Source organism: Pomacea canaliculata, linkage group LG11 (assembly GCF_003073045.1).
Source record: "Pomacea canaliculata isolate SZHN2017 linkage group LG11, ASM307304v1, whole genome shotgun sequence".
Classification (NCBI taxonomy): Eukaryota; Metazoa; Mollusca; class Gastropoda; order Architaenioglossa; family Ampullariidae; genus Pomacea; species Pomacea canaliculata.
In genome coordinates this window covers 10,155,463-10,166,944 of record NC_037600.1, presented here as the reverse complement: position 1 = coordinate 10,166,944, position 11,482 = coordinate 10,155,463, and the positions used below count along the sequence as shown (strand labels likewise).

The 11,482-nt window shown below is 41.5% G+C and overlaps 2 protein-coding genes across 5 annotated transcripts; one reads left to right on the top strand and one right to left on the bottom strand.

The window, feature by feature from the left end:
- Window positions 1–27: 27 nt before the first annotated feature.
- On the top strand, window positions 28–8,074 carry LOC112576199. 4 transcript variants are annotated; one of them, XM_025258481.1, is made up of 13 exons: window positions 28–558; window positions 981–1,178; window positions 1,395–2,116; window positions 2,650–2,839; window positions 3,196–3,322; window positions 3,687–3,829; window positions 4,305–4,419; window positions 5,210–5,286; window positions 5,668–5,812; window positions 6,183–6,304; window positions 6,588–6,797; window positions 6,993–7,095; window positions 7,559–8,074. In XM_025258481.1, the coding sequence occupies exons 3-11, from the start codon at window positions 1,954–1,956 to the stop codon at window positions 6,622–6,624; spliced, it is 1,119 nt and encodes a 372-aa protein (XP_025114266.1). In that variant the 5' UTR covers window positions 28–558; window positions 981–1,178; window positions 1,395–1,953; the 3' UTR covers window positions 6,625–6,797; window positions 6,993–7,095; window positions 7,559–8,074. The 4 variants fall into 4 exon arrangements, with proteins under 4 accessions (XP_025114266.1, XP_025114268.1, XP_025114267.1 ...); XM_025258482.1 differs by lacking the exon at window positions 28–558 and adding an exon at window positions 676–692 and having other exon boundaries at window positions 1,425–2,116; XM_025258480.1 differs by lacking the exon at window positions 28–558 and adding an exon at window positions 676–692.
- Window positions 4,723–10,974, bottom strand: LOC112576198 (E3 ubiquitin-protein ligase TRIM33-like). Its single transcript, XM_025258479.1, has 4 exons — window positions 10,867–10,974; window positions 8,737–9,814; window positions 8,376–8,510; window positions 4,723–5,108 (listed from the first exon to the last, which is right to left on the bottom strand). The coding sequence occupies exons 2-4, from the start codon at window positions 9,790–9,792 to the stop codon at window positions 5,094–5,096; spliced, it is 1,206 nt and encodes a 401-aa protein (XP_025114264.1). The 5' UTR covers window positions 9,793–9,814; window positions 10,867–10,974; the 3' UTR covers window positions 4,723–5,093.
- Between the last annotated feature and the right edge of the window lie 508 nt (window positions 10,975–11,482).

Genomic DNA, 11,482 nt, shown 5'->3' with positions numbered 1-11,482 from the left:
ACTTTAACACAAAGCACTTTGAAGCTGCTTAAGTGGTGAGAAAAGGTACTAGTCAAGTAAAGATAGAAATATGAGGGCTATATTATTGAGGATGTGAGTGTTGCAGAAGGTATTAGACCAGAAAATGATTAAATGAGAAGTAATTCCTTAAAAGTGTAAGAAGTTTCCTGATTTAAGTTCATTCCTAAAATTCCGTTTGCAAAATACAAGCTTTAAGTCTTCAAGTCTTCTTATCTGTGCGCAGTGCTCTTTGCGAAAATATGCTAGAACATAGTTCTAGGTTCTTTTGATTGTATCCCATTTCTGACCTCACAAGTTGACCCCTCCCCTCGTTTGAAGGAATGCACCATAGTTTCGGGGAAATTTCCAGTCACTTGAAAAAAAAATAATAAATTGCTTGCGCTGTAGTGGGTCTTTAAGAATTAATCATAGCCGCCATGTGTTGTGTCGGGAATCGCCACACGTTGTGCGAGGTGTCTGAATGTCTGCCATTTGTCAGCCTGCCACCAACAGCTGAGGAAGCCTCATCACCATGAACGGGTCTCAGAGTAACTTATGGTATGGCAACCATTGTATGCTAACCTTCTCTCTTTCTTCTGTCTTGCCTTCACGCGAGCGCGTGCATGTGCACACAATCACGCAAATTTGTGCATGAAAGGGATGTCCTTTCGCCTAACTTTCACCATGCTGATGTAAGATGCCGAAGAATTATTGGTATATTTTATGTCTTAACCAAAATAGAAACGCCGAATTCTACACTCGATTCTACTAAATAATGTTACTACTAGATGATATATATCTCTCTCGACGAGTGTATTGAACTTGAAACACGGGAAGCACCAAATTTCAAACATCCTCTTTTTTGTTTGTTTGTTTTTATAGTAAGATGTTTGAAGGAAACGAGAAAATCATCAATATTTAAAAAGAAATTCGCGCTCGCACTCACACTCAATGCAAGTGGTTGTTGTTGTTGTTGTTAGGGTGGGAGGTGTAGTTAAAACTTTCCTGGCGATGTAACGACACCGGCCTAGATGCTGCATCACACGTGCGGGGGCCGGTGCTGATGTCGTCAGGTCAGACTCTCTGCCACGCGCCACCTGTGACATGGCCACGGTTATCGCTCATAACAGTCAGGTGGCGAAGCTTCAGAGCAGACAGTGACCTGAGAGTAATGCTAGGTGAGTGCTAATGTTTGAGAAATATTTCTTCATTCTTTTTTTTTCCTTTCATTCTTTTGTGTATCTGTATTTCCTTTTCCAAAATTAAATATCTCAATTTTCTGTTTTATTATCTCAGTTTTCTGACTTAAATTTTGAATATACTGCTAATTAGAGAAAATGAAAACTTGTCAGGTTTAGAAACACTTTTATAATTATTCGATCTGCTTTTTTCAGTTTAATTTATACTTTTGGACACTTTTCTAGCGCTGCCAGACTGGCCACGAAGAGCATGCTCATTTACTATGGATCATTCAAAGGCGACATATTGTGGATTTGAAGGCAATGTCTGTGGAAAGTTTCCTCACTAACCAGTTCGAGGCAATACAGGACTGAAATCTCATTTGTGATTTGTGATTTCTTTAAAACCTATGTCGACAATCAAGTTTGTTATTTCGGCTGCTGGAGTGATTATTTGTAGAGAGCGGTACACATACCTGGTGACACAGAAACCTAGCGATACATCAGTACCCTGGATGTACAAATACTCAAGTAAGATTCGTTGTTGACAATCAACACAGCAATACAACATCATGCATGAAGTAGTCAACATTTCCTACTAAGCTCAAACCGTCGGACTAAGTATTGAGGCGTCTGTTGTATTCGTGCAGAAGTTTTTCGATCCTCCGTTTACAACCTGCAGTTGCCTCGAGGGATAGCTCACGGTAACAGAAAACGTTTACTGAGCTTGTTAGTAAGATATCGAGTCTGGAGTGACAAGCAGATCTCTGTGTCGATGGATCAGAAGGCTCATCTTCTTGCCAGACGATATTCCGAGGACCCTGGACAGATGGCCATGGCGAGGCGTCAGGCCAGAAGGTCCGACTTCTTCTCTCTGGTGCTGACGGTTGTGGGAGGATTTCTGGTGCATGTGTCCCTGTGTCTGCCATACACCTTCGGTAGGTCCTTCACTTTGCTATATTGCGAAACATTTGCTGTAAATCGTAAAATCTCACGGTAAGTGCTCAGTATTAATTAGAAAGTGAAACCGATATAACCAAGGCATTGTTTGGCTGCTTTATACACCCTATATTTTCTTAGTAACTTTCTAGAGTTATTTATTTATAAAAATTTTTTTGAAAGTGTTTCAGAGAAATGTCTGGGTGGTTGGGTGTTTGTCTGCCTATTTGGACTTTTGCCTCAAAATCACCATCTACTTTTTTGTCAATCTATCTCTTATTTATGATAATGTGCTTGCATTGGCAGTATAATCGAGCTAATAAAAACCGGAATTTGTGGAATACAGTGCCAAGCAATGTATTCAGTCAAGTGAGATTATGAATTTCTCATTATCACTTCCAACACAAGGGGAGACAATCACGGGGTTGAAGCAAAAGTCTCTGGCTTGTAACCCAGGGATGTAATGTGTAACCTAGGTATGTGATGCTCCTTGTCCGCGCAATTTCCGATACATTCACAGCTTTGTTGACAGGCAATCTGGAGACGTACATGGTTTCGTACATGAAACACCAAGACACCTACAGCGAAAGGTATTCGTCCGATATCCAGTGGGTTCTCGGGCTTTTCTTCGTTGCTAAGGTGATGGGAATGCTTGCCGCCGGTTGGCTGCACGACGGCGTGGGTGCTCGCACGTGCACCATGACTGGTTGCGCCCTCAGCAGGTATTATATGCGTGACCTCGCCGCACTATCTACTGATTCTACTCTATTTACAACAACAACAATAATAAATTGCTTCCAATTCAACCCTTCTAAAAGATATAATTTCAATGTTCGCTTGTAGTAGTAGCCGAACATTCTCGGCGCTTTTGAAGAGTTGTGGGATTTTTTTCACTCCTGAAAACGTGAAGCTTCACACTATTCGGGATTTTGTTCTTGTTTGGATTCGTTTGTTTGTTTGTGTGCTTTATTATTGGTGTATTGTTTCTTTAGACGATCTGGTTAATAGGTGTGTGTGTAATGTAGAAGATGGGACAGAGTCTGTAAAAACTGAAAGGGAGATAATGTACATTGTGCAGCGTTGGCCTCTTTCTGACCTCTGTGTCCTTGTCACGTAACGTGTGGGCCGTGGCCTTGACATTGGGGATGCTGAGTGGTGCTGGGACGGGGCTTGCATACGCTTCACCGATGGCCATGGTAGCTAAGGTAGGTGATGGAGTTGGCCATGGTAGCACAATCAAATCCATTCAGTCAAAGTATGGCTTCTCTGTGGATCATACACTTGCTTTATGCCTGAAGACTTTTAATCCTGGGTTAGCACATGACACTTAGCTACCTACCTCCACGTTAAACTTACTTCCTGTTCATGCTCACGGCCACTGAGTAACAAATGTATAACATTCCAATGAATCAAGAAAGGTGGCGGACTGGCTTTTCTTTGTCGCACAATGTCAGATCCAGCTGATACTTGCCCTAACACCGAGCTGTTAAGACGCATATGTATAACAGCTTTAGGAGCAAGAAAGATGGAAGAAAAAAAAAAGTATTTTCTCGTGTGTTGTGCTTTCAGCTGTGGCCTGCACGAGCTGGCCTCAACAGTGGCATCATCACCGCTGGCTACGGCATCGGCGCTGTTATCTACAACGAGGCCGCCACGGCCTACGTCAACCCACACAATGCGGCTGTCACCACCTTCAGCGACGACGGCAGCAAGTAAGACAACTTCCAGGTCACGCGGTACAATAAGCTTTCCATCTCAAACATTATCAATGGTTGGCAGACTGGTATAGAACATCCTCCAGTCTCTTTGTCTTTCTGTCTGCTTATGGGCGGTCCGCGGTGGCGCATCGGTTAACAAGCTTGAACTTATTTCAGGGAAGATCACCTATCCTGGGCTCGGATCTCCTCCCAGACAAGCTGTCCTTTTTCTACATATCACATCTGTTTAAAATTTAATTTTGCTTAGTGTAAAACTATTGACTCTTAGTATTTTACGTTTATTTTAATGTAAATATATTTTAGTGTACAAGTATTTTAGTGTATTGGTAATTTCAATTATTTTAGTGTTCTGTGTTTTACTTGTGTGCATAAAACATTTTATTATATTTGCATTTTACTGTATATGTATTATAGTGTACCGTTAATTAGCTGCACGGGTATTTTTGTGTACTGATACTTTTCTGTTCAGGTATTTCACTGATCCCGTGGTTTTACAGCGGACTCCTCGCATGTTCATCATCCTGGGTTGCATAACTTTAGCCTTTCAGTGCGTAGGCTGTGCTGCACTGTTCGGTGGCTTCAAGGTAAGATACTTTCGGTTTACATTCCCCATCTCAAATGGTAATAATAATCCCACTAAAACTGTAGTAATCAACGATTGTAGGTGGAAACGTCGACTAATATAATGCATTTTACAGGGTAGGCTAGTTGTCAAGAAATAATAATAAAGTTTATTTTTATGGCGCCATATGAGAAAGCTCATGGCGCTTTACAAATGATATTAATGATAACAATAGTGAAAATAATGATAGAAAATGAAGAAAACCACCAAGATGACAGGAAATAAAAGGTGATAATTCATGGAAACGGGATTATTATTATTATTATTATTATTAGTAGTAGTAGTAGTAGTAGTAGTAGTAGTAGTAGTGGTAGCAGTAGTATCTGATTAACAACTGAACGAATATAGTAGTTCGTGATCCAACAAGTCTATTAAATTAAAACAAATGACTGTTAGTCAATAAATCAGCAGAAGCCGTAGAAGTACATCAAAATGTCATAATCGAGAAACATAGTCCAGTATATTACTAGGATCAGGACAGGTCAAACAACGGGCTCCAAAATAAAAATTAACTTAGAATAACAAACAAAGACAAGGTCCAAAGATATCCGGAGAACTAGTCCCCTCAAGCCGGTAAGGCGAAGGGACATCACTCTCCATGAAATAGCAGGGGCAGAGAAACCAAGAAATCTTCTTTTACATCGTCTGCGCCTGAAAAAAAAAAAATAATGAAAATTTGTGCGAGGGAGATGTGAAGTAATGCTTGAAGTTAAGTATATTTGAGTTTCTGGTACGTGTAAATGTGTTTGTAGATGGCCAAGTCAGTGGGCTTGCCGAAGCAGCCGGAAATCACAGTCCACATCCCTCTGGGCTCAAGACAAGGCGGCAAGTATGTAAAGCAATGTACAGAAAGATAGATCTGGTTGTACTAAAAGTAGTACTGTGACGAAAGCGATGCTAAGAAGAGAGATAACCCCTCTCGGAGTACCGGGTCATCATCTTTTTTTAAATTTCTTAGTCCATCCCATATTTTTTTGGCATTTGACACGTTGAAATTAAATTAACTTACAGACAAGTAACACCCACAGGACTCATTCTTCAGGCTCGTTGTATGATTCAATGTATATTTGCATATAGATATAGAAATGTAGATGTATAGACATCGAGGCATGAATTTAGCAGAATGAGTTGATTAACTTGTCTGTCTGTTCATGTATCATGGTATTGTCAGCGCTATTATTAGCTAACCCTAACCCTGCGTATTTCAAAGGGATACACTTCGAACCTGCAACATGTTCGACCGAGTGCAAGACCTTGACCCCAGCGCCATGCTGGGTACCCGCCAGTTCCTGTTGATTTGGCTGACCTTCTGTTTGTCAACGACTGGCACGTGCATAGCGCTGGCCGAGTATAAGGTGAGAGGTCAAGACATGCACGTCTGGTCACTGGGAGTTTCACTTCTAAGTCTTGTGTGTGCACATTGTGTGTATCGTCATTGGATGTGGATTGGATTTATAATGCTTATAAATGTTTTATTCTGCCTGATCGTCACAAACATTTTAACTCCTGCGATTGGTGAATTTAGTTTTGTTTCTTTAGACTTTCCATTTTTTTCTATAAACTATGTTTCAATCGCACCATCCCACAAGAATACAAATCATCTCCCAGCCCCCTGATTTGTACAAGGACATATGTTCATATATCGAGGCACAGTCAAGAGTCTTGACGATGTGCTAATGAAAATGCAAGCATGTATAATGCTAATTTTATCACGATCATGTTCAGAATTTCGGGCAGCGGTTTATCAAGGATGATCATTTCTTGGCGCACGTGGGCACCCTGTCCAACCTCGTTGGGCAGTACTTCGGCCAGCCTGGGGGGTCTTGGCTGACCTCTCCTCTTTCAAAGTGAGTCTCCACTGGATAATCTGGATAAAACCCTGTTGTCTGTTGTAATCACTGTCCGAGAATCGTCAGTAAAGATAAAGGAAGACTAATGATTTCTAAGAGACAATGAAAGATGAAAATAATCAGGCAGCAACAACTCCGGCATTCTTCTTTCTTATAATTGTATTTCTATTTTTTTTTACTTTCTTTGTGAAATATTCGTCTACGCTAGACATGCTAACTTGTGTCTACTCTTGTCCTTTGTTCCTGTGTCTACTCTTGTCCTTTGTCCTTGTGTCTACAGACAGCATGCATTGCCCTGTGCGCCGTGTCCTGCGTAACGTTCGGCTCCTGGTACTTGACTTCCGGTCTGCCGAGCTTCGTCTTCTTGATCTGGGCCTGCATCCTGGCGCTGACCGTCAGTGGGAGTTACCTGCTCTTTCCCCTGGCCGTGGGGCGCAGTTTTGGATTAAAGCACTACCTCTCCAACATCGCTGTGGCCTTCACTGCTGTGGTGTGTTCACATTGTTTGTTATTCCTGTAGTGATGACCGTGTGAAAGCATGCACAATCTCACCCATGCTCTGAAACGAACATCTGTTCTTCGTTTTATTGTCTCTTTATCCATCTTTGTTTATTTTTGAGCCGTTTATTTATTTAAAAATTTTTTTTATTCTTTCTTACTTTCACCCATCTTCCACTTCTTGCAGATGATGGCTGGGATTTTAGCTCCATCCTTAACCAGCTTGCTGATGGGCATGAACCGAGACTGGTTCACGCTTTTCACGGTCATGGCTGTTGCCAACTTTGTTGGTCAGAATATAAGAGTAACACACCTCCTTCTGTCTGAACAATCTTTCTCACCTATATGATTACACTATTCTTATATATATATAAGATATAAACATCGGTTACTGTTTACTTTCCTAGCTTGAATATCTATGATAGATGCCCATTCATCCATCTGTCCTTCTTCGGAATCCGTCTGTTGTTTATTGTAATCACCTTTATGCAAGCACTTGAATAGACCACATTTTGCTGCAATTTATTATTTTTTTTTTCATTTTGTTTTGCCGTCTGATTCGGCTCTTCGAAAAATTTTGTTTTAAGCTGAAACGAGTCTTAATGATAGTTCTTGCGGTGAATGCAGTGATGATATCGAAATAATATTCATGGTAATTTTTAGAACTTGAAATGGTGTGGATCGACTCTTTTGTTTGTGTGTTTGTATCTGTTCATTGGAAAGTAATCAACAGAATGGTTTCTGGGCTTCCAGGTCTTGTGTTGATCCTCTTCATCAAGGACAGCCAAGTAGAAACCCCGCGGACACCGGACACTGCTTGCCTGAACCACATACTCGACAGGTAAACCAGTCTCCGGAACTTTTGCTCTTCCACAGGACGTATGTAAATAATTTTTAAAAAAACAAAAAAAAAAACACCACCAACAACAAAAACATCTGCACATTCTTCAGATGAATGTACCTGTGCATCCAGGTGCTTCTTCCTGCAAAGTCTGGATTGTCTTGTTTGCTATTCACCTGCCATGTGAAACTGTCCGTCATCATACAACTTTTGTTTAAGGATGACTGAGCATGTGGAACAGAAGTGTTAATGGGACACAAGGACAGACTCTGTTGTCTGTGTTTTGAGAAGCATAAAGGAGAATTTATTTGACGGAGTGACGGAGTAAGAAGTGAGAGTTGCACAAGTTTCTCTCTCCTACTGTGTTGTGCCTGCCTGTGTAGCTCGCTGTTTGCCAGTCAGTCGACATAAAAGAGATTGTGTAAATACATTTGGTTTGCTTGTGTGTGTGTGTGTGAACGCGCTCTCTGGATGCCAGTGTAATTATTAAGATACTTGCTGCACACACACTTAGGCTGGAGGAGTAGTGCATCCATGTGTTGCATTGCAAACTACACCAACTCCCTCGTCAGCATCGCTGAGACTAACAACGAAGAGCTTCGCAAGAGGTTAAGCTTGGTCTCGGTAGACAGACATCAGTCCACTTACACACGTCCGTGGTTTAAGGAATCGTCTTAGACACATGTCATAACAGTCACTGAAAAAAAAAAATCGAAATTTTTGTGTTACCTGATACATGACATTGGTCTCGAGAGGGTCACTGGACACAACAATGCCGCCTGGACCCACAGACTCCACCCACTTCCCATTATAGGTGAGAACTACGCTGCTGCCGTGATTCGTATGGAAAGTAAATCCTGGTTTCTGCAAGATTCGAGAGATATTTGCAGGGTTATTGATATCCACTAGTTTTGTTCTCTTTTAGCCTACACCAAATGCATCAATCGGATAATAAGAAATAGAAACAACAAATTTATTATCTCTTTTCTACGAGAAACGAATAAACACTTGCACTGTGTCAAAAAAGACAAATATATATAAACCAAAAAAAGATAAAGAATGAGAAAATAAGAGCACGATTTATTTTTACCTCATGCTCTTTGCTCTGCTGATCCAGTTGTCTCGGTAATTGGTTTGTTACTTGTCTGACAAATTCACTGTAGTCAGCATGTCTAAATAAGGCTTTCACATTTACATCTTCTGGCAAAGTGTCGCTGAGATCGAGAGTGTTGACCCTGTCTTGTAAAGCTCTCTTGGCATAGACCAGTCCTGGCCGCGGACACACTGCCCGAGCACGTGACACGATCCGCTTGTGGGATTTGACCCTCGCCAGGCGCTCCCTCAGCTTAAGTCTGACCTTCTGCACGGACCTTACTACTTCTTGAAAGTTTCTAGACTTTTCTTCTTCCTTTTTACAGAACTTCATCAAATTTTCACGCGCCGTGTCCATCAGGCTTTGGCTGTGGGTAGATTCTTTCAGCCGCATGTCCAGATGATTGATGGTTTCTTCTATCTTCGCCTCCGCTTTGGTAAGTTTGTCTTCGAGGTTTAAAATCTTCTTTTTAGACGACTTCATCTCGCTGTCGAGACGTATTATGCGGCGACATGCCTTGTGGTCCTCAATGCAACAGGAGGCACAAACAGCAAGATTATCATCGGAGCAGAAGTACGATATTTGTTGGTCGTGTTGAGGACACAGTCCTGGACCGCTGGCAGCCAGACGTTCAGCAGTTACAGCGCTCAGACTCTCCACCTCGTGGTTACGGGTCACCGGAAGTTTCTTGTGAGCTCGAGTACATGCTGCACAAAGCTTTACGAGACATTGTGAGCAGATGGACTCAGCCTTGACACCATCACAAGCATGACATTCGTTCTCCTGAGTCAGTATGTTCACGACTGTAGCCAGTGAGTTCAGGGCCTCATCTGTGGGCAGAGCATCAACAATGTTTTCTCCCTGTTTGGCTGGGTCAGCAAAGGTGGCTCGGCACATGGGACATTCAGGCTGTTTCCTGGCATTTATTAAAGAGATAACGCAAGTGCTACAAAACACATGCCCACAGGGTAAAATTGTGGATAGGCCGTAGCTGTTATTGCACACCGGGCACTCTGTCTCCTGAGGTTCGTGATCACGTGATGTTGTCGCCATCTTGATTTAAAAGACGAGAAATCTGAGCAGACAAATAAAATAAAAAACTGTAATTAGTATTAATGTAGTAAAAGGTTTAACTGTAACATGAACTTTGCTGTTTGGGTAAAATACGCTAGAATTTCTGTTACATGTATTCTTCCTCTTTGTATGTGTGTGTCTGTGCTTCTCTCCCTTCCTGATATATATATAATTATATAAAGTGCGCGTGCACCCGTGTAGATATCTTCGTAGGTTGCATGCATGAGCATGATTGTTTGCTTGTTGTGCATAATTTTAAACGTAGTTCTCGCAGATGAATACATACACGCGAATGTGGAACTATTTCGCCTAAGGAGACCTTTATTTCATTCGTTTGAATGAGACCCCGATGGGGCGTAACTTTTGATGTTGAAGGCAATTTGTCATATTTGAGACTCCATCTAAGGACGTGCACAATCAGATCGACATTTTCACTCACTCTAGCATTATTTATTCTTTGTTCTATTTTTTCCTTTTCTTACAATGGCCAGTAGAAAACAAACTACTTTAAAACTGAAAAGTGTGTGGACACCAGTATCATGAAATCGGAGTGGCGAACTGGTGTTTTCCTAGCATTTAAGGCTATGTCACGGCAAAGCAACCATGATAACAGATCATACATGCAACGAAAAAAGAAAAAAAAAACAACGTGTCTGAGGAGAGATCTGACCCCAAGACATCCAATCCTCACAGTTTTGATAACAGGCGCAGGCCGCCATCGTAACATGGGACATAGTCCTAATCCACTCAGTTCATTGAGAAGCCGGGTTTTTCCATATAACCGGAAAATATAAGGCAACGTATCTTCTTTTTTCTTTACTGATTACTAATCATTCATGCTGCAAAACTATTCAAACGATATGAAATCGCTATTAAACCTAAAAGTAAAGGTACACCTTAATACTCATTTCCGAACAACGTTGCTCTACCAAGTTGTCAAGGTCACTATTATAACAAGAAATCCCAAGCATGAAGTAAAGGTAGGAAGCGTAGTAGTTGTTTTAGAGTTGTACATATCAGATTTATATACAATGCAACAAACTCATTACTTACTTTTCAATTATTAAGCGCGTGGTTCTCCAATAGACATCGGAGTTTAAAGTAACCAGATTATGAAGTTCTCTTCCAGGTCATTCACAGGCCCCGCCAGTCAGGTTATCCAGTGTCATTTAATTGTGCCAGTTATATATTTAGAGAGCAATCGTCTCATTTGGGTGTTACGAAATTAAGTATTGACGTCATTATGTTACAAAATTAGGTATTGACGTCATTATGTTACGAAACTAGGTATTGACGTCAGACGCGTTGTGTCATGGAGTTGGTGGTTAACATCTGGAAGTGGGGGGGGGTATGTTACGAAATTAATTATTGACGTCATTATGTTACGAAATTAGGTATTAAGCGAATTAGATGTTGGCGAGGGCGACACTAGAGAGTGGGATGTTAGTGACGTGGAAGCCAGCGAAGTAGGCATTAGTAGCTACGAAACCAACGAGGGCGTGGCTTATGATGTAGACGAGAGCGATGATGAGGCGTGCAGGATAGATAGCGAGGATGAGTTCAGCGATTTAGACTAGCGTTTGTGATTCTGGTGGAGAGGGGGCGGGAGCCATCGACGGACTGATGACTTGCGCTGGAGGAGAGTCAGATTATGGAGATATTCCTGATC

Bases quoted from the DNA above. Each gene is read 5' to 3' on its own strand.
- LOC112576198 (XM_025258479.1), bottom strand. From the start codon at position 9,792: ATGGCGACAACATCACGTGATCACGAACCTCAGGAGACAGAGTGCCCG. The intron at 8,511-8,736 runs GTAAAAATAAAT...CGAATCTTGCAG, and splicing joins AGCAGAGCAAAGAGCATGAG to AAACCAGGATTTACTTTCCA.
- LOC112576199 (XM_025258481.1), top strand. From the start codon at position 1,954: ATGGATCAGAAGGCTCATCTTCTTGCCAGACGATATTCCGAGGACCCT. The intron at 2,840-3,195 runs GTATTATATGCG...TACATTGTGCAG, and splicing joins ACTGGTTGCGCCCTCAGCAG to CGTTGGCCTCTTTCTGACCT. The intron at 3,323-3,686 runs GTAGGTGATGGA...TTGTGCTTTCAG, and splicing joins CGATGGCCATGGTAGCTAAG to CTGTGGCCTGCACGAGCTGG.